The 21,856-nt window shown below is 52.2% G+C and overlaps 1 protein-coding gene and 1 pseudogene across 10 annotated transcripts in view; both read left to right on the forward strand.

Moving 5' to 3' along the window:
• MSI2 (musashi RNA binding protein 2) overlaps positions 1 to 21,856 on the forward strand; it is a 407,598-nt gene that overhangs the window by 347,168 nt on the left and 38,574 nt on the right. For 8 of the 10 annotated variants that reach the window (XM_027519825.1, XM_027519820.1, XM_027519822.1 and 5 more), the window contains 2 exons: positions 1,678 to 1,792; positions 12,885 to 12,959. In XM_027519825.1, the coding sequence (XP_027375626.1) occupies positions 1,678 to 1,792; positions 12,885 to 12,959 (190 nt within the window). Of the gene's footprint in view, positions 1 to 1,677; positions 1,793 to 12,884; positions 12,960 to 15,216; positions 15,805 to 16,188; positions 16,315 to 21,856 lie in introns of those variants that run through there. The other 2 variants (XM_027519830.1, XM_027519829.1) reach the window with 2 other exon arrangements.
• On the forward strand, positions 9,273 to 11,570 carry LOC113878590 (annotated as a pseudogene).

Below are 21,856 nucleotides of genomic sequence, written 5' to 3' on the forward strand. Positions count from 1 at the left end.
TTGTGCCGTGAGCAATAGTAACTGTCTGTGTGGTAGTGACCCCTCAGCAGTTGTTGAGCAATGTGGAGTTTCGGCTCCTGTGCCATATGGCCCCAGACTGCCTTTTAGCAAAAGATAACCTGAGCCTTGTCTTTCCTGCATCACCATCAGGCTGCCGTGCTGTTCGTTTCTTCAGCCTTAAGCACCCCTGCCTTGCCCTACAACATTCTGCCTTCATCATCAATGGGACTGACTACCTTTTAGAGGTGCTTGTTACGTGTCTGTAAACTGAAAGCACATAAGCGCTGAGCAGGGGCCTGAAGAACACTACTGAAATAACGGTGTAGGAGCTTCAGCGGGCAACAGCTTCACTCCCTCCCTGGGGTTGGCATTACATACCATTAAGGTTGCTAAGTAAACGACTTCTGGATGTGAGCAGAACAGGATTAAGGCGTTTTGGAGGCAGAGGGGGAAACAGGAAAGATTAGCAACCACTTGAAGACATAGCTGCAAAGTAAATCCGTGTTTAATCTTATTACTTCTGGTGGGAGTGTGCTGGGGCAGGTTTTATGGAGATGGTGGCATCACTGACCTAGAAATTTTTAAAAATCCAACTTCCTGTCCCTCACCTACTGGGACATGGCTTATAAGTGGGTTTCACAAGCCTTTGGATGCTTGGTTTTCTCATCTATGATATGAAGCTAAGACTACTTCAGTTCAGTCACTCAGTCATGTCTGACTCTTTGCGAACCCCTGGACCACAGCACACCAGGCTTCCTTGTCCATCACCAGCTCTCATAGCTTACTCAAACTCATGTCCATTGAGTCGGTGATACCATCCAACCATCTCATCCTCTGTTGTCCGCTTCTCCTCCCACCTTCAATCTTTTCCCAGCATCAGGGTCTTTTCCAGTGAGTCAGTTCTTCACATCAGGTGGCCAAAGTATTGGAGTTTCAGCTTCAGCATCCATCCTTCCAGTGAATATTCAGGACTGATTTCCTTTAGGATGGACTGGTTGGATCTCCTCGCAGTCCCAGGGACTCTCAAGAGTCTTCTCCAACACCACAGTTCAAAAGCATCAATTCTTCTGTGCTCAGCTTTCTTAATAGTCCAACTCTCACATCCATACCTGACTACTGGGAGAACCAAAGCCTTGACTAGATGGACCTTTGTTGGCAAAGTAAGGTCTCTGCTTCTCAATATGCTGTCTAGGTTCGTCTTAACTAACCAGTCTATTTAGTGAGACACAGGATCAGATGGCCTGATATGAAGAGTCACTGACCTGATAGAGAAATGTGTAAATGTGTCAAGGGCCGCATAATGATGATGGATTATTACTGTTGCTGTTGTTACTATCCACAGATGCATCCAGCAGCCATTGCCAGTCTCTTTACCTCTCCTGCCTTCTGCACAGGTTTCAGTCTGAGGTCCAACCCACGCCTGTGCCTCTTCAGCTGACGTCCTAGCCTCCTCTCCAAACCCAATCTCATCCTTGTAGGTTTTTCTAAAGCAGGATTTGTACAAGTTGTGTGTTTTCTTCAATATTTGTTTTGCAGGCCATTTACTCGGCATGGCTATTTTTACAGTGAGTAAGGAGCGAGGCTAAAAATAACTTAGCTGGTAACCAGATCAGTTCTGCATTTGACATTTACATGGAATTCATTTGCATCTCATTTGTTCACTTTTTTGTTTAACAGGTAGAATGTAAGAAAGCTCAGCCGAAGGAAGTCATGTTCCCACCTGGGACGAGAGGCCGGGCCCGGGGACTGCCTTACACCATGGACGCTTTCATGCTTGGCATGGGGATGCTGGGTGAGTCTGGGCCAGGGCCTGGGAACCGGGTCACCCTCCAGCTGGGCAAGCTGCTTCATCTGTCCAAGCATCAGCTTCCCCATCTATCTATGAGGATGGTAATCCCTCTTGCAAGACAGTTGAGACCACCAAATTAGCAGAAATATAGATGCCTGACTCATCGGAGATACTTGATATTATTCTTTCCCCTTTCCATTCCCTTTTTCAAAAGGAGGAAAAGTTACTTTCTTTGCCTCAGGCTTCACTACTGACATGGAGCTCTTAAACACCTAAGGACTCCTGCCTGACTTAAACTTATGTGGGCTGAGGCTGCATTGTCTCTAACTTGGAAGAGGAGGGGATATGGCATGGGTGGGAAATAATCCTGTCTGTTTAAATGATTAACATTTTTCTCTTGGGATATCAAAATTTGCATTTAAATGGATGTCTTAAATAACCTGTTTTATTCTTTATTTGCAAAAAAAAAAAAAAAAAAAAGATGAAAGACAAGTGTGTTTGTTCTGACGAAAAATGATCTCTCCTGGCCTTTAGAGAAATTGAGTTGCACATTATGCCCCTTCCTTAAAGGTATCGCTGTCCGTCCTCTGTAGATAATTGAAAATCTTGCCACTTAAATGGCATGAAAGATGGAGAAAGCAGTGGAGAAGCGTAATGGTGTGGTTCGCAACAATAATTAGAAATTTCAAGGCGAGAGAACGGTATTTTAGTGCAGGTTATTGTGTGTTGGGAAAATACTAATTAAATGGGATGAATGGTAGTTAATGGTGAAATTCCATTCAGGCACACAGCCTGTCTAGTTTTAATGGGTTTCATTTGGTTTGGCTAAGAGTCTCTCTTCTATATTGTTTGATAAGCTCTTTGTGTATTTTCAGATTTGCTGGTGTTTGAATCACTCCTTGCTCAGTTTTAAATTTATAAAACTTTTCTTGGCTTTATAAATTCTTAAAAATAATTGTATCTATTTGTCTGTGGAAAAAACAGAAGCACGTAAAGTTATTTTGTGGAACTTTAAAAAGTGGAATGAGAATTCTCAAAATGGCTGAGATGCTAATTCTTAAATTAACTTTTCACTTTAACAGAGTTTCAGGGAAAGTTCCCATTGTAATTCTTTAAAAGTTGGCCAAATGGTTCTAACACTTATGTGGAAGTTGAAACACATGACTATAAATAAGAAAAAAATTTTTTAAAGAGAAACGAGAAAAAAAGAGAGTTTGATCATATATCAGAACATAGTATAAAACTACGATAATTAAAATAGTGTGGCATATAGGAAGGTGCCTGTCGGTAGAAAAAGTTAAAGAGCCTAAACTAAATGTATTTCTATGTACAAGTTTAATTATTATAAAGAAATTAAATTTTTTAAAAATTGGTGATAATTATTTCCTGGTTGACTACAAGACATTCATGTAGCTCTTGCTGTAAAAGATAATTTTTATACGGCCTTTACTTTATGTTGTAAACCAAAAGAAACCCCAAATGGATTAATTGCTTTGAACTTTAAAATCAAATCTTAAAAAAGAGTTGAGCCCATTACCACCTGCTGGCTTTCAGATTCTTGAAGTTTTAATTGTTGACTATAAAGGCTCTAGGGCATCAAATGGGGAGAGTTTTGGGGTCCAGATCTTCAGGAAGTGCCCCCACCTTTCTGCCTCTCCCTGAGTACCCTTTATATGCTGGAAGAGTAAGCTGGTTTTCTTCCTGGGGAGGCAGAGGTGTGGAAAGAAGTAAACTCATTCACATCAGCTGACGAAGAGCTAAGTGCGGCTCAGTTGTGCCCTCCCCAGATGCCAAGCAAGGTCTCAGGGTTCCAGAGACCAGAGGTTTCCTAACGGGCGCCCAGGCAGGGGCCTCGCTGGCTGCAGGAGGCATTCAACAGCAAGCAGTCCTGGAGGCCCTCTGCCTGCCTGGCCCAGGGCCCACCCAGGGCAGCAGAACTTAACAAGGCAGCTGTGGGCCCTGCCCTCACGGAGCAGAGAGAGGTGACATTTATCAGTGCACCACACAGGTGTGGGATTACTCGTGATCGAGTCGTGAGGCGCTTCACAGGCATGTGATGACAAACGGAAGCCAGTCGCAGGAATCCGGAAACACCTCCCGTGCAGAGGTGGCCTCTCAGCTAGGATGTGAGGCATGAACAAGCCGAGGACAATGCGGACCGAGTAGCTGGGATGTGAGGGTCCTAGCGTGGAACCCCAAGGGCCAGCAAGTCTGCTGGTGGGGCAGGTCCAGGCAGTGTGTGTGGGGAGAGGTGATGGGCCCAGTGGCCTTGGCTGCAGCTGGTGGGGGGCAGACCCGAGTGGGCCGTGCTTCTCTAGACACAGTCCGATTAGCTCCTGCTCGCTGAGGGGTGGGAACGTGATAAATGCCAAGTGTTTGCTCATCTGCCCCAACTGTGTCCTCTCACGTTCCAAATCGTGACTTCTCTGAGCTGCAGTGAAGAGGTAGTGATGGTTAGTTTCAGATGTCCTTGTGGGTGAGTCTGTTGGTTCTTGAGGCATCCCGCCCCCAGCTCACCCCATCACCCCCACCCTTGCTGCTTAAGGGCTGGCCTTCTGCACGCATGGCTCTGGTCGAGGCTCCCACCAGGGAATGCCCCATGCCCCGGCCAGGCCCCCTCGGATCTCAGAGGCTTGCCTCCTCCACCAAGCAGGCAGAGAGCTCTCTGAGCTGAACTGCTGGTGTGGGTTCAGCATCCACCGTGGGAGGCTGTGTGGACCCTCAAGAAAGGCTCGGGACTCTGAAATCCTGGGATGTAGGCTTCTCTCCTGGTCAGTGTGTGACGTGGGGAGGGACAGCCCCGCCGCCCTGCAGTTACCCCTCCGTCGGGAGGTGGGAGCCCACACTTCAGGGGGTGTTGAGGATAAATGAAACCATACCGTGCTCAGCCAGTGCTGCGTTTCATCAAATTCAAGGATACACATTGTGTACTATTTAGAAAGAAAGAATTTATGCTTAACCAAACCTCATTGAGAGATGATGACCACTTTTGGGATATTAAGATGTTTGAAACAAAAGAAATGTGTCTTCCAATCAACAAAACACAGTAATATATACTCAATCTGGGAGCAGTTATTAGTAACATACTGGGGAGCCCTGGGCAAATTACCATCCGCGTAGCTGCCTGACACCCTCCACTTGGGACCCCTTCCTGCCAGTGACCAAGAGCATTGCTTGACCTGCCTCTGTGTGTGACTTGTGCCCTGGCTCCTGCACCCTCATCCTCGGATCAGACCCCCAGTCAGAGGAGTTGGATTGTCTTTGAATTTCTGCCTCCCAAGGAGATCCATGCATTGGACTCCAAGCCTCCTCGCCCCTGGCTCTCCTGAATCCCCCAGCTACTGTGTTGAGGCCGTCCGGATGCCTGCCGAGATGGGGCATCCTGAGAGGTCCCCACATGTGCCCCCAGTCAGGAACCAGCTCAGCAGAGGTGGGAATCAGACCAGCACCCAGGAAACAAGCCCACAGTCTACAGTCTGGTCGACCTGTTGCCCCCCACCCCGAGCCGGGCTGGGGTCTCCGCCAGGCCTTCTCTGATGTGCTCTCCAGGATCTTCCCAGGACTGCACTGCATTTTGCCTGCAGGTCCAGCTGGGCACCCCGAGTCCCTGGACTCTTGGGCGAGGAAGATGCCATCTGCTGCACTGTGACTTGCTTTTTCCCTCTTAAGGGATGGCATCACCGGAGTCTAATCCTTTGGCAGGATGGCCTGACCTGACCCCGTCAGTCACCTGGGTCCCCAGCTCCACGGTGCATTGGTCTCCGTATCCGTCTTAGAATCACCATCATCACCACCACCACCAATTTGGTTAATGAGCTGGGCTCACACAGAGACACTTCCATTTAAGTTCGTTAAGGAGATGAGGTTCCTATGATTAAAATTTTTGTTGTTGAAAGGATAGAAAATTATGTAACACTGGTAGAGATTTTTAGAATTGAGACTATAAACCGCTAAAGCTTTTAAATCCACTCACTCAACAAGTATCTGTTGAGTACCTCTAGAGTCTGAGGTGGCAGCAGAGAAAGAAGTCTCTGGTATCAGGAGATGACATTCTAGTGAGACAGCAGACACCCTCATCTATAAATGACTTGGAAACCATGGAACTAATTTTTAAATGCCCTTTAAGATTTTCTCCGTACTTTGGGAGGTCTCATCAGAGGGAGACTGATGAGGATATCGTTGCGCAGTTACTCTTTCTTGATCTCTCTTGATGTGCCGGCCAGCCTTCTTGGGAAGAAACCTACAGTTGCTTTGGTTTTTGGTTTTCATAGCCTTTAACAGAATCATTGGAATAATCAGCCCAATGGGAACTCCTTGAAGAAAGTGTAGCAGAGAAGGAGTCATCGTTCCCTGCCTTTGAGACAGCCAAAACCAAAATCAAGCAACACCCCTAGGAAAGGTATTTTTGCAGCCCTCAGACTTTGTTCTCTGCCTTGCCCACCCAGCGCATTAGAATCTCTGGTTTTTCTCAAATGAAGGTAGACTCAGTAAAAGCAAACATGATTATTGTTGCTATATCTGATTCCTCTTGGCCTTCTCTGCCTTCAGACACATAATCCTATCTCTTCTATCTTGACCTCGCTGGGCACACACTATGTAACATGTTTGATACTAGTAGTAGAGAAATACCTCATTGCTGAGGCTTTGTAAAAAAGCTTCGCCTCACGGGCCCAGAAGTGGAGACAGACGGTTGACCGGCTCCAGAAAGCCAGGGACATTCTCACCCACACTGTGAAATCCTGACCCAGTGCCCCCCGACATTAAGCCCCTCAGAAATGAAAGCCAAAATAATTTTTTTTTTTGGTCTGGAAGGGGCAAGGAGCTGTAATCTGCTGGCATTCACTAATCAAAAGGAGATTGGCTGGAACATACAGCCGCATGCCTAGACTCATTTGTAATTTCAACTGGGATTTGTCTTTCCCCAAATATCTGTTGAGGTCATACCCAAAAGGAGGTCTCCATTTGTTCAGCTGTTTTCTGGTAAACAGAGGAAACTCAAAGTTCAGCTCATCATTTTCCTTCTAGAGCAGCACAGTGCACAGAACTTTCCGCGATGGTGGAAAAACTCTGTATCTGCACCGCCCGAGATGGTAGCTACATGTGCTTATTGTGTATTTAAGGTGGGTCTGAAGAACTTGACTTTTTTTGACATTGACATTGAAGTCGCTCAGTCGTGTCCAACTCTTTGCGACCCCATGGACTGTAGCCTACCAGGCTCCTCTGTCCATGGAATTTTCCAGGCAAGAATACTGGAGTGGGTTGCCATTTCCTTCTCCAGGAGATCTTCCTGACCCAGGGATCGAACCCTGGTCCTCCCGCATTGTAGGCAGACGCTTTACCGTCTGAGCCACCAGGAAGACATCTGACTTTTTTTTAATATAGTTTAAATTAGATTAAATTTTAATGGGCTAGCACAAGTCTGGAGGAGCCTCTGCAACTCCAGGTGATTACGTTGGCCCGGGTCCTTGTAGACAGTGGCCTGGGAGGAGCTCTTGGCACTTGGTATCGCATCTGTATGCAGACCTCATGGATCCGCCCTGGTGCCCGAGGCAACAGTGTGCACACCGCCAGCAGACTGTCCCTCACTGGCAGCTCCCTGGATAAACAGCACTTGTCTCTTGTCTCTTCCAAGTCGGGTACCTCGGTGGAGCAGTTTTCCGTGACTCTGAGTTAGCTGAGTCACAGAGCCTGGAAGAGAATTCATCATGTGCCCATTTAAAACACAGACATCTTTTAGGGTTGGAGCAAATATCTAGAGCCACAATTCTGAGAATTTTTCCAGCATCACCCAAATGATCGGACTGGCAAATTCAAAATCTCTTGTTGATTTCTGATTCCCCCACCCACACACACAATGGAAAGCCCGTCTGCATGAAAGGTGGTCATCCAGGCAGAAGGTTTGGTTTTTTTCTTTAGTGACAAGAGATAATTACTGTGGGATTGATCAGGCATCCAGAGTACTGGAGCAAATAAATTGTGCGGTGGCCAGTGCGGGCGGGGCCTGGCTCCTAATGGAAGTGGTGGCTGGGTCATCTCACCGTAATGTGGCTTGATGGAGCGTCTGCATGGGGCTGCTGTAATGTGCTATTGATATGCAGCCAGCCAATTTCCCCCGTGTGGCCGGGGCTGTGAGCCGCTGGAGCAGAGCTGGGCTGCACAGAAGTAAATGAAGAGGAAAATTGAAGTAATGTTGTATTATAAATTTATGATTTCATCTGCTTGACCCAGAGGATGTTCGGCGATGGGGGGTGGAGATAAGATCCCCCACTCAGGCAGATGCCAAATTCTCATCTTTGTTGTATAGGAGACGATTTTGACATGTCCGGGAAGATTGGGGTGAGGCCCCAGATTGGGGTGAACTTGACCATTTTTCGTCCTTCCTGTGCCAGGGAGAAAGCAGACACAACGGCATTGTACTGGTGACCCGAATCTGGGGGGGACTGGGCGTTCACCACCCTCCACCCCACCTACCCTGAGGGAGTCTCAGCGGTCACACATAGGCTTGTAATTTGCCATCATGTTAACACTGAAATATGTAAGACCCCAGTGCTAAAGTTAGAGGCAGAGGAGCCATTTTTCACTAGGAAAACCCCTCAGCAGTGGTGATTTGGCTGTTTGCATATAATCCACTTATCAATATTGTTGAAATAATGGTAAGAAATCTAGTGCTGAATGATCTGATTTGATAGCAGGTGATTAATTTGGAGGAGACTTGGGCAGACCACCCATGAAATAGATACCAAGGAAGGAGCCAGTGTGTGTGTGTCCACTTGAGGCACCCAAGTCCCCATCTCTGTCACCCTTTGCCCGTCGGGTGCCAGAGCTCAGCGGACTCACTGGGGTCTGTTCCTCTGTAGTCAGGGTAAAGCTGCCAGGTCACCCTGGCTGGTCTGGGCAGCCGGCTGCCAACCAGGAACCAGGTGCTGGGAGAAAAACCTCATGGGGAAAGAGCAAGCAATAAGACCCTTTTGGGGTGTAAACAGGTTTTGATCGATTGGCCAGTGAGTTGCGATGGCAGATTTAGAAAGGCTCTGGCCAAAGCAAAGGAAAGGAGCCACCACTGGTTTCTGTTGAGAATTGGGGTCTCTGGTGAGAATTAGCACCGCAGGGGACCTGCAAAGGTCCCTACAGATGGCACGACTCAGTCACCCCAAGGAAAGGGGGTCACCCCCCATGGCATGGCCCTGGGCCAGAGGCAGGGCTGGAGAACCCGCCTCCTGATGTGCAGTCCAGTAAGCTTCTGTCCCGGCTCTTGACAGATCCTCCGGTCAAGGCAGAAGCTGTGACTCCAATAAGCAGAGAAGTGAGGAAGGGTGAGGCCCACTTCTGAACCTCCGAGGGGCTTCCCCAGTGGCTCGGCGGTAAAGAATCCACCTGTAATGCAGGAGATGCAAGTGCGATCCCTGGGTCAAGAAGATCCCCTGGAGGACGGCATGGCAACCCACTCGGGTATTCTTGTCTGGAGAGTCCCATGGACAGAGGAGCCTGGCAGGCTATAGTCCACTGGGTTGCAAAGAGTTGGAGACGACTGAAGCGACTTAGCATGCACACATGAGGCATAAAAGCACTCAGAGCAGGCAGCAGGAAGACCTGCCAACCCTAACTCATGTTGAGGCTCCCAAGCTGGAATTTCATGAATGGTCCTGGTCTTCAGCCATCACCTACAGGGTCAGAAAATGCTTGTAACTTGTGAGAAGCCACCTTAAAGGCAGATGATGTCCCCCCAGATCCTGTCTAGGGTATTTACGTTGCTGTTTGGAGCCACGGGGATACATGTGGAAACCTGTCACTATCATCCTTATGGCTGGAGGGAGTGGAGACTGTCCTAAACCCGCCCATCAGAGCAGCTTTCTACCAGCATTTTGGTGACAAAGCAACAGAAATAACTCTGACTGCTGTCAGCAGTAAAGGAGATTATTGGAAGGGGCTTGGGCAAGGCACAGAACTGCCAGGAAGGCTGGGGGACAGGAAGGAACTGAGGAGCTAGGCGGTCAGCCACAGTCCAACCAAGGGACAGCTGAAGAATGATGTGGTCAGGGGGCAGCTGTTGGTATTAGTGGACCCTGGGCTCTGTGTGCTGCTGACTCCAGAACAGATTCTGAACTGCCCTCCTTCTCTGCCCTCCTGGCCCCTGGGGCAGACTTCCACTGGCCCAGCCCAGGTTCACGGTCTGTCCCAGCAGCCAGGCTCAGCAGGAGCAGGAGGGAGGCCTTTCGAGACTCAAACACAGAGAGAGGTTTCAAGTGCCAAGCAGCCAAAAACAACCACAGACGTCTGGCTCAGAGGCCAGAACACAAGTTGGGCAGGTGGTGGTGGTCGTAGACTAGGTGGGAGGGTGACCAGGGTGGTATTTTAAGAGCGTGAAGAGACTGAAATTCTACATGAGCAGAGGGAGACGGAGGGGCCTGGCTGGCTGGAATCGGGTAGCCATGGGTATCTGACGTTCAGGGTTACCCCCAGCCTTCTTTGTATCCTGAATCGAGAGGCTAGGACGTGGAGAGGGGCACAGTGAAGGGTAGGGAGCTGAAGGGGCTGGTAACAGACCAAAGACTGCATGAGCCCCAGAACTTGCCAGTGGTTACCACTGCACCCCACGCACAGCCCAGCAGCAGTTTCCACAGGCACCCCTCAGCTAGCCACCACCCCCGGGGTACCCACTGAGATGGCGCCTGGAAGGACCATGCTTGCTGGGAAATGCCGGCGAGACTTTGCGTTGATGCTCGTGGTCCATGTTTACAGCCGGGAGCTCCCCGTTCTCCCAGTGCCTTGGGAAGACGCGGTGGCGTCTCCCTGCCTGACACGGCCTGGTCCCCGCGTCTCCCGGGCCGTGTCTCACTGGGCCCACTGTTTTTCCAGAAGCACGGGGTCAACCCTGAGTTTGCCCCCAGACTGTAAACCCCACCCCCGTCAGTTATGCTCTGTCCATGGTGCTGGTGCTGCCGCCTCAGAAGGAGGCATTACAAGAACTTTAATCTCCTACTGTCAGTAGCTTTAAGGTAAAGTATATTCAGGGTAAGCTCTGCAAATGTCAGCACCAGTAGCGGGCCCAGGGTCTGGGGCTAACGCATGGCATTTACTCTGCAGGTTCAAGAAAGTATGTGGGTTTTAGGGGTCGCGAGGCAGGTACGCGCGCTAGCAGCTCGCTCCCGGAGACAGGCAGTGGCGGAGCGGACTCCCGGGATCTAGGGAGCCTGGTGGGGCGGGGCGGGAGAAAGTGGTAGTCGGGTGGACATCGGCATTTACACGTGGCGGAGCGGAAGAGTTTGGCTTTTCTTGCGCGCCTTTGAAAACCGCGCCTGCTTGTGAGTTGAGAGGTCCGTCCGAAGCCAAGCTCGCGGACCTGAGCAGCGTGGGCGATGTAGGAAGCGCGCTCTACTCGCGCCCCGCGCCCGGAACCACCCCCGCCCCACCCACGAGTGCCCATGGTTACGCACGTGCTGACCATGAGCGCCCGCCTGGGACCCGTGCCCCAGCCGCCGGCCCCGCAGGACGAGCAGGTGTTCGCGCAGCTCAAGCCCTTGCTGGGCGCTGCGAACCCGGCCCGCGATACGGCCGTCTTCCCCCGCGACGAGCTGAAGCAGCCGAAACACCACCCGCAGGCGCAGCCCGCTCCGCCGCCCGCCGCAGGACCGCGGCTGCCCGCCAAGGAGCTGGTCCAGACAAGATGTGAAATGGAGAAGTACCTGACACCTAGCTTCCTCCAGTTTCTGTAATTCGAGAACATAAAAAGTATAGACGAGACAGTGCCTCAGTCCCAGAGAACAGTGCCCAGTTCTTCACTGACAGTGAAGGGTTGCCTTACAGTATCAACATGAACGTCTTCCTCCCTGACATCACTCACCTGAGATCTGGCCTCTACAAATCCCAGAGACCGTGTGTAACACACATCAAGACAACTTGTTACCATTTTCAGCCACCAGAGTGAGACGACAGCCCCTCCCGCGGCCCCAACCCAGGCCCTCCCCGAGTTCACCAGCATATTCAGCTCCCACCAGACCGCAGCTCCAGAGGTGATGAATATTTTCATCAAGCAAGAACTTCCTACACCAGACCTTCATCTTTCTGTCCCTCTCCAGCAGGGCCATCTGTACCAGCTCCTGAATACACCGGATCTAGATATGCCCAGTTCTACCAAGCAGATAGCAGTAATGGACACTCTTAACGTTTCCGTTTCGGCCGCCATGGCAGGCCTTAATGCTCACACCTGCGCCGTCCCTCCAACCGCCATGAAGGAATTCCAGAGCATGCCCCCTTGCACATACACCATGCCAAGTCAGTTTCTTCTCCAGCAGGCCACTTACCTCGCCCCCGCCCCCGTCACCACCAAGCTCAGAGCCTGGAAATCCAGATAGACAAGCAGAGATGCTTCAGAATTTAACCCCACCTCCATCCTGTGCTGCTGGCAATTCATAATCCAAATTTACCTGCCACCCTGCCAGTTACTTCACAAAACATCCAGCCTGTCAGATACAATAGAAGGAGTAACTCCGACTTGGAGAAACGGCACATCCACTACTGCGATTACCCGGGCTGCACAAAAATTTATACAAAGTCTTCTCATTTAAAAGCTCACCTGAGGACTCATACTGAATGTATACTGTTTTAGACGGAGAAGGCAATAGCAACCCACTCCAGTACTTTTGCCTGGAAAATCCCATTGACAAAGAAGCCTGGTAGACTGCAATCCATGGGGACACGAAGAATCGGACATGACTGAGCGACTTCCTTTTCACTTTTCACTTTTATGCACTGGAGAAGGAAATGGCAACCCACTCCAGGGTTCTTGCCTGGAGAATCCCAGGGACGGCGGAGCCTGGTGGGCTGCCGTCTGTGGGGTCGAACAGAGTTGGACACGACTGAAGCAACTTAGCAGCAGTAGCAGCTGCCCAAATAGGGTCTAGTCCCCAGCAGGCTGACGGTGGTGCCCCAGCCGTGGGTGAGTGGTGACCCCAGGCCCTGGGTAAAGACCCCCCACTGGAGACAGTCACTTTGTGGAGGAAAATAACTCACGCTGTTTCTCACTCCCACCCCTCTCCAGCTTCTCCCACCCGAGGCGGCTGCACTCACTGACATGGTCTTTCTCTCTGTGTTCAAGGCTACCCCAACTTTGTGGCAACCTATGGCCGCGGCTACCCCGGATTTGCTCCTAGCTATGGCTATCAGTTCCCAGGTGAGTGGCTTTGTCTCCTGGGGCTTTGGGGACGTGGGAGGTGGACTGCATTGGGTGGGGGGGGGAGGGGCCCTAAGGAGAAGCAGCTCATACTTAAGTCCATTCACAGACCAGCCTATAGATCTAACTGGGTCAGAATGCAGTTTCTGATTAACTGAAGTGTTTCACGGGTGCCGGGTCACAGAAAATGACTTGTGGGGGGCGGGGGAGTATTGATCAGGAGCCCTCTGTCCGCTCCCCCTCCCTTTTCTGGAGCTCCTTCCTAGTTCTCTCTCCCTGGGGAAGGGACTGAACTCTGGGCCCAAGGTTTTCTGCAGCCCTCTGGCTGCCAGCACCCACGTGCCTTGCTGTCTGGACCCCATCGTCCTTCGCCCTCCCCTCCTCCAGCTCTGATGTCCTTCTGACATGTGTGTGGGGTGTGCTCTTGGGTTTGGATCCCTTCTCCATCCTGAGGGGTGGGGGGGTGGGAGGAGGGGTGGTTAGAGTCTCCTTCCCCTCTGCGTGGGCATCAGAGACTCAAGGCAGAGCCCCTGGTGTTGCCCACTCACATGCCCAGGCTGCCCAGCTCACATGTAGCTAGGGAGGCCTGGAACCCTCACCTGGGGGGCCAAGGACCCTGTAGGGATGGAGAGCACTGCTGAAGGAAGCGATGTTTTATGCGGCTTGCTTCTCCCTAGAGGGGGCCAGCCAGCCTTTCTCAGACCTGGAGAACAGCAAGAATGTGTTGGGGTGTTTGTGTCCTCAGGACAGCTGGAGTTCTAGAGAAGATGTTAGGAACAGAGTTCTTTCGCCTTAGGTTCTGTGCTGTGGGAGGAGGTTCTAGAGAGCTGGACCTCCACTCCTGGTTGGTCATCCTGCCAGACCCGGAGGCGTGAGCTGCAGGGAGGCCAGCGGGGTGGGATGTGGCCCTGGCGGGGGTGGCGTTCTAAAGGCAGTGGAGATGGGGGCTCATGGTGGGCGAGGGCTTCAGTCCCACCTATGCTCGGGCTGAGCTTCAGAAGGGGAGGGCTGTGATGGGGGAGGTAAGGAGGCACTGGGACCCTGGGAGCCGTGCCCTCCAGGGGACAGGTCCTCACCCAGCCACAGAAGCCCTTGTCTTGGCTGCCCAAGACCACAGGCAGGTCATCCAGGGTCTCAGGGCCTCCCTTTTGTCTTCTGTAAATGAGGGACTTGGGCTAGATGGTCCCTGGGTCTGATTGGAAGGGGAAGGTGGAGGCAAACAGTAGACCCAAGAGCAGAGGTTCAGGTAGCGGGAGTGAGTGGGGGGGCTTCCCCACAAGCCTGTCCCCCTGGCAGGGTGGTCCCCCACCAGGGCAGGGCCCTCAGCAGGAGTCCCCGGCTGCCCCGAGGGGGACCCCCCACCCCTGCTCATCTGCAGGTGGCAGCTCCAGTGGCCATGGGCCTGTCCGAGCAGGATATAAGGCATCCCAGGCCGGGAAGCTGGGCACAGTCTGCACCTCCCCAGGATTTCCCCTGAAGCCTGGAGATGTAGAAACCCTGTTCAAGGGGATCACCACCAGCAAAGGTCAGGGCTCGAATTGGGACCCAGGTAGCCTGAGTCGTAACTGCCATACTTCCTCTTTCTAGCATCCATCCGTCCAGTACAATCAATCACACCAGCCACGTGAAGCTTCTAAAATTTAAATTAAGTAAAATGAAAATCCAGTTCATCAGCCACACTAACCACATTTCATTTACTCAGCAGGCTAGTAGCTACTGTCTGTGCAGAATATAGAGCATCTAATGGGTGGGACATCACTGTCCTTTCTCAGCCTAACGATGGGCAGAGGCAGGTGTTTCTTAACACCGACTGCCTCCTCTCCACCTGAGCTGGCGCTCTCCGTGAATCCCCCTCTCATCTGCCGCTGTCCCTGCTACTCTACCTGTGTGATCTGGGCTTGCCGCACACCCTTCTAGCCTCACAGTTGGTGTTAAATGCCTGCCTCTGCCCACTGTTAGGTTTCTATGAAAAAAAAAAAAAAAGAGAGAAATGTGCCCATCAAGAGGGCTAGACGCTTCGGGTAGTTATTAGAGTGGGGAGCAATTCTCTTCCAGAAAGACTGAGTGATGGTGCACCCCTAGGGATGCGGCTCCTTCCCACGCCCAGATGTCTGCTGTGTGGTCCTACCTCCGCCCTCCTGGATTGGTGTGGGGGCTGGAATTCTTACGATCCTGATCATGGTCTCCCATTTCCTCACTTTTTTCCCCTCTGATTTCAGTTCGGTCTGTTAATTTCTGTTCTTTTTTCACTTTGCAGACTATTGCCAGTTTCACAAGACACAGTTTTTATCAGCTAGCTCTTAAGAGAGGCGTGACAGATTGGGGCTTGCTCCCATCGCTTGGAGAGAGGACAGGGTCCCGGCCAGGGCCACCCGGCTGCCACCAGTGCCCGCCGAGCACTGTCCCGGCTGCCTGTTGGCACAAACGTTCTTTTTCTCCTTCGTAATTCTTGGGAAGGACTCACGTCCCCAATGCTTCACTCAGTTTTTTAAAGTCAGCTTTGTTCCCCAGTTCCCTCCCAGTTTGCTTTTTGTCTGCACTGGGACTCCCTCCCCACCGAGGCCGCTTGTCACCCTCCCAGTGCAGCAGGCCAGAGGGGAACTTCTCTCGAGCGGTGTGGAGCTTCCTCGCGGGAATCCAGGGAGAAGGCATCAGCTTACTTTAAACAATACTGGTGCATTTCATGGATGGGCTGTTCAGTGCTGGCCCACAGGGGTGGAGGATATGCGACCTGTCCACTGTATCCTGTGGTGGACAGTTCCAGAAGTGAACACACACGCACACAGATTGTTCTGTAAATACTAACGTGCACAATGTAATCTGGAAGAAAAATTGTACAAACATATCTGGGTGTCTTTGTCTTTTGGAGCCAGCCCCTCTGTGGTTGTTGCTATAATCATGCACACTTATCTCTGGGAAGGGGGCCGTGGAGGCACCCTGGTGAGGCCTCACCTTAGGCCCTGTGGGCACCGTCCACTCTGGGCCCTCTTTCCCAGCACCTCTGCCCCCACCTGGCTGCCCACTGGCCTTGCTTTCCCAGCTGGCTTCAAGGGCCTCCTAGCCCACAGGTCAGAGGGGATGGGTATAGAGGGCTCATCCTGATCAGGTCAGGACCCCAAAGGGCTTCCTTTCCCTATGAGCCTGATCATCCACTTCCCTGCTCTCTTGGATTAATGAGCTACGTACGGCTCAGTTGGCCCCTCAGGAATCACCCCTTGTTCATCCTCAGGGCTTGTGAGAAGTGACCTGCGTGCATCTGTCAGATGCATTTGATGTAAACCCAGCCATCTGTCTGAATGTCAGTGTTCCTGATGACTCAGTGATAAAGAACCCACCTGCCAATGCAGGAGACGTGGGTTTGACCCCTGGTTCGGGAAGATCTCCTGGAGAAGGCAATGGCAACCCACTCCAGTATTCTTGCCTGGAGAATCCCATGGACAGAGGAGCCTGGCGGGCCCCATGGGGTCGCAAAGAGTCAGACACGACTTAGCAACAAGCATGCACACACATCCTTTAGGCCCAACGTGTGCAGTTTGGCTCATCTCATTAAAGATGCTTGATGTCGTCATTGGTTAATTTCCTTTTATTTTCCCACAGACTTTTTCATAGATGCTATTTTTCAAAATCTGTATGGCTTTTTTTTTTCCTGCTTGTTTTGTTCTGCTGTGAATTGCTTTGCTTTAGTGAACTTATGCTAGTATACTTAGCTCACAGACGTTCGAGCCATTGTGAATTTTCCTCATCTCCATAAATAGTTCATCTGTGCTTCTCCCTAATGACATTTTATTTTTACCCCCATAAGCAACTAAGGTAGAAAAATAAAATGTTTACCATGGATGTGCTCTGTGCTGCCGTGTCTCAGCCTCACAGCACCCTGTTCGCACTCCGGGAGAGGTGACTGCACTAAGTAACCGGCCCCAGTGACAGCCTGGTGCGGCTTCTGAAGGCAGGTGCACTTGCCCTGGTGGTCTCTGCCCCCAGCCCTCCCTGCTTCCTCTTGTCTCCTACACTTGCTCGAGGCGGCCCTGTCCTTGAGTCACAGCGGAGCACAGGCGTGCAGCAGCTGCGTGGTCCACCCCGCCACCCCTTCCTTCCTCTGCCTTCGCCCCCACCCCCAAGGGAAGACACTGCTGAACATCTGGAGCCCCTGACATCTGTACACCAGGTGTGTGTGAGCCCACACATGCACTGAGCACACCAGCCAACATGTGGTTTGCACGTGGCTTGCTTTCCAAATTCCCCTGTACGGTGGAGGTCCGAGGAGGCACCTATGTTGCAGGATGTAAAGCTAGAAGATCTCATTTCCAGGTCCTACTTGCTACGCAGTAGCCATGCGACCTTGAGCAAGTGACCTAGCCGTCTGAGCCCTCGACATTATAACACTGCCAAGGTTGTTAGAATTAAGTAGGATATTGTGTATATGTGAACATGCCTTGTCAACTGGTAACTGCTGTACAGCTGAAAGTTTAGAAATAGTGGGCATTAGTGTTCTTATTCTGTCACTTGCCAGAATGGTTTTCGCTTCCTCGTCACCCCCGATGAAGCTGCCTGCTGGGGGATCTACTTATCAGTGAAAGAAATGATTGGGGATCCCCAAGAGAGTTACTGGGACTCCCTGCTTTACCCTTCCTCGTCCCTCCCTCCCCATTTACTGATCATCAGGCCCTGGATTAGGTACCAAACATCTAGACATGAATAAAATCCCTTCTCAGGATGCTCATGGTCCAGCTGAGGGAGAGAGAACCAGCAATCAAACCCACTGGCATCCTGGGACAGGTGCTTAGCTAGAGAGAGGGAGTCTTTTTCTGCGACAAGAGGACAAAACAGGCTGCTAGTCCTGCCTGGAGTGGCACCAGAACTGGGTCTTACCAAGTGAAATAAAATGAGATGGGTAAAGAAAAGAAGGAATTACCCCCCAGGCAGAGAAATGACTTCCTTAGACACTGAATCAAGTATTTTTTAAAAAGAAAACAGTATAATAATGGCCTTGACAAAATAAGAATTTGTTTTTTCTTTCCAATGTGGAAGAAACCTGGATGTCGCTCTGTAGTATCAGGGATCTGAGTTTCTCTCATCTTTGTGTTCTTTTCTCTTCAACATAAGACTGCATCTCATAGTCTGAGGAGGCTGCCCAAGCTCCAGCCATTGCATACTTATCCCAGAAGAACACATCTCTTCCCGTTAATAACACTTCTTAGAAGTCATGTGTGGCACTCTGTGTAGATCCCTTTGGTCAGGCCTTAGTCATATGTCCAGATGTAGCTGCTGGGGAACCTCAGAAATGTCTGTCTTCCTGGTAACTATGTACCAGCTAAAAACAGGATTCTGGTATTAAGGAAGACACATGAAATAGATATTAGGGGACACTTAGCAATCTCTGCCACAAACCTGAGAGAGGATACGGTGCAGGTCCTAGGGATTAAGAGCAGTTCAGTGTATGGGGTGCTTGCAAGAGCATCTTGGAGTGGGGGTAGGGGAGAGACAAAGTTAGAGAGGGAAGCAGGGCTGAGTGAGTGTTGTCAGGTTCCCGAATTCACAAATTTGATCCCCAAAACACATGAAAAGTCCTTAGGGTGAAGTCGCTCAGTCGTGTCCGACTCTGTGACCCCATGGACTGTAGCCCACCAGGCTCCTCAGTCCGTGGAATTTTCCAGGCAAGAGTACTGGAATGGGTTGCCATTTCCTTCTCCAGGGGATCTTCCCAACCCAGGGATCGAACCCGGGTCTCCCGCACTGCAGGCAGACACTTTACCATCTGAGCCACCAGAAAAGTCCTTAGTGACTTTTAAGTCGAGGAATGATGTGATCATCTCCAAAGCGAGTCAGAAGTGGTTTACAGGGGTAGAGGGGGCAGTGAGGAGCGTGTGCAGGTGCGTCAGAAGGATGCCCCCCTCTTTCTGCACTGCCCCGCCTCCTCTCTGGGTCTGTTCCTCTCCCCGGCCTCAGGTTGACTATGGCCCTCTGGGGGTCTTTCCGCTCTACTGGGAACAGCACGGCTTCATTCGGCCCCAACCACCAGAAAGTGTCTCAACCACAGTCTTGGCTACTGAAGTGGCCTCAGACTCGGGGCCCTTGGGACAGTCAGGAGGGTCAGGCCAGCACCCCAGGTTCCATGCTCACACCTCCCTCCTAGGGCGATGGTCTGGGGACAGCCAGGTGGGACAGGTCCCAGGTGGGGAGACCCTGGGCTTCTGGTTCTGAAAGTGCCGGTTTGAGCTTCTGTATCCTCAGCAATGAACATTGGTTTCATCCCAGATGCTGATGAGGACTGACTTCCTGGGGCACTGGCCTGAGAAGAATCACAAGGCCAGGTCTTAGCTCAGCAGAAAGGGGGCTGTGGTTGATTAGCGATGCCTGCGTGGTGGCCGGATCTGGGGCTCAGGCCTGCTCACTGCATATTTTGCCTTGCTTATTCTAGCCTAATGACGGTTCTCAGACGCTGGTTGATGGTTTTTTGGTCCCTCTGAAAGATGGTCATTCTGTTCCACATGGAGGGTATGGGTCTTAGGGTGGGGGCCGTGGCTCACACTGATGCTGTTTCCTCTGGGGGAGAAGCTGCTGTCGTGCATCTTTGGCCAAGGCTCTGCAACGGATGCTTAGGTCAGATTGTCTGGTCTTTAGGCAAAGACCAAGGCTTAGGGGTCTTGTCTTATCCTGAGCTGAGGGCCATGGCTTGAATGTGGAAAGCGGAGGGAAGATAGCACAAGATCTCTTAAACCAGATGACCGGCGAAAGCAGCCTTGGCCATAGGAAAGGGGCTACTTCCGCAACCAGCTCCCACCCAACCTGTCAGTTCTTTCCAGTTTACAAGATGTGGAAAGTGTTCAGAAATGCTGGCAGCTGCCCTGCCGAAGGCCTGGGGTCCTGCCTGGATGGGGCCCCTGGGCCTCAGGGAGTGACTCCAGGGACCTCTCGGCCACCCCTCGGCCAGCCCACCAGGTGGCCGACCGAGACCCTCGTGCTCAGGCCCTGCTCAGGAGACCGGCACTTGCACTCCCACCAGAAAACGTTCTGCTTTCTCTGCTCAAGTTCTTGGAGAGAAAGGAGCGAGCCTCCCTCCCAGCCTCTGTGACTTGGGGGAGGTGATTGCGGGGCCGCTATGGTGGAATCATAGGACTAGTGGCTAGGGATGCCCCCTCACGTGGACGTCAATTTAAAGTGAGGACTTTGCTCCTGCTGAAGTTTGTAACGAGTCCCTTCCTCACTCCCGGCCCCAGAACCGCCCTCGAGGGGAGCTCTGGTGGACCATGTGGTGCCTCAGCTCTGCCGGTACCTCCTGGCTCGGCACTCCTGGCTGGCTTCAGATCAGAGCCCCGTCAGTGAGCGATGGCTGGTCCTCACTGGAGGGGACCTCTTCTTGAAATGCCAAAATGGAGGTTGGCTTCCCAGGTCCATTGACAAGAAGAGTCCCGGGGCCCACAGCTCCATGTTTCAGCACTGTGACTAGAGAGGCTCCGTTGAAAGGGGAAGACCCTCCCAACCCAGCAGCGGGCTCACATCTGCTCCACCGCCAGCCTTGAATCTGCACCGCCCTCCAGCCCCACCCTCATCTCTAGGATTGCCCCTTCACAGACCACAGACGGGACCCTCAGGCAGGCTCGAAGCCTCAAGCCAGCTCTCCCTGTGGTCCGCCCACTCCCATGCCACCCGGCCCGATGCAGACTGGCGGCTTATCCCCTCATTTGGATATTAAGTCCAGGTCAGTCAGGACAGTGCAGCTGCTGCTTTAGAAGAAAATGGGGAAGCTGAAGTCAGCAGCATACCCGGATCCTGGCGTGAGCTGCGGGTGGGCCACCCTCCCACGCGGCCACCTGTGCTGGAGAATTAGAAGCGGACGCTCTTCCCGATGAGGAAAGCAGAGCGTGGTGCCTAACCGGCGCTTAATAAATGTTTGTAAAATCAATTGGAGCAGTCTGAATTGACAGGGATTGCGGATTTCACTTTTGATCAGGTTTCTGCGCCTCTTGAAACTCCCTCTGCACAAGTGAAGGGAAACGTGATTCGGTGTGCTGGGGCTAGAGCACCCTATTCTCCAAAGGGGAGTGAGTGGACCAAGTTCTTGCCCCCGGCTTGCTGTGGGAGGCCAGCCACCTCTGGGCCTTGATTTCCCCGTCTGTCCAACGGGATTACTGACCCCTGTCCTATCCCCTTCCTCAGGCTGCTGAGAGGGTCGCCGGCCGGGCACACGCTCCAGCTCTGGGAAGGGGGCGTGGCCCGGCCAATCCTGTGCGGGCGGCAGTGGGCGTGGCTTCATGCCGTTCTGCGCGGCGGAGACTGAGGTCCTGCGTGGAGCCCCCCAGACCGGTCTCCGCCAGCGGTGTCCTCACGCCCCTCTCACTCCTTCGAGGCCCCTGTACCATCAGGCTCACAGAGCCCCCAGTAAGCCCGCCAGCAGGAACATAATCACCTTTCTTCAAGCCCTTCAGTTTTAATTTCCATCAGCAAAAGCCAATGAAAGACTGCAGCTTAAAAAAAACCAAAACAACAGCAACAACAAATTACAGAGTGTGAGGTTGTGGGCAGACGGCAGTGCCAGGCCTGAGGGGTGGGCAGCTCGTGCCTCCAAGCCAGGGTGGCCAGGAGGGGCGCTGTCCCCTCCCCCCAGCCTGAAAAGGCAGCGCAGAGTCCTGCCTGGAGAACTTTGCCCTGAGTCCGCGTCCGCTTGGATCCCCTGCCCCTGAGAAGCCGCAACCAATGGTGTCACCACCTGCGCTCCTGCGCCTTCAGCTGGGGGTGTAACAGCAGAGGGCAGTCTGTGCGGTGGGCTAGACCGTGACATCAGGACCCACTCTGGGGGTCAGGAAGGGATCCTAAGCCCGGTGAGGAAGTCAGAGTCTGCAGGGGTGTCACACAAGTGGCCAGACGTATCCCTCTGGGGTCTGACTGGGCGGGGGCGC

This window comes from Bos indicus x Bos taurus, chromosome 19 (assembly GCF_003369695.1).
Source record: "Bos indicus x Bos taurus breed Angus x Brahman F1 hybrid chromosome 19, Bos_hybrid_MaternalHap_v2.0, whole genome shotgun sequence".
Classification (NCBI taxonomy): Eukaryota; Metazoa; Chordata; class Mammalia; order Artiodactyla; family Bovidae; genus Bos; species Bos indicus x Bos taurus.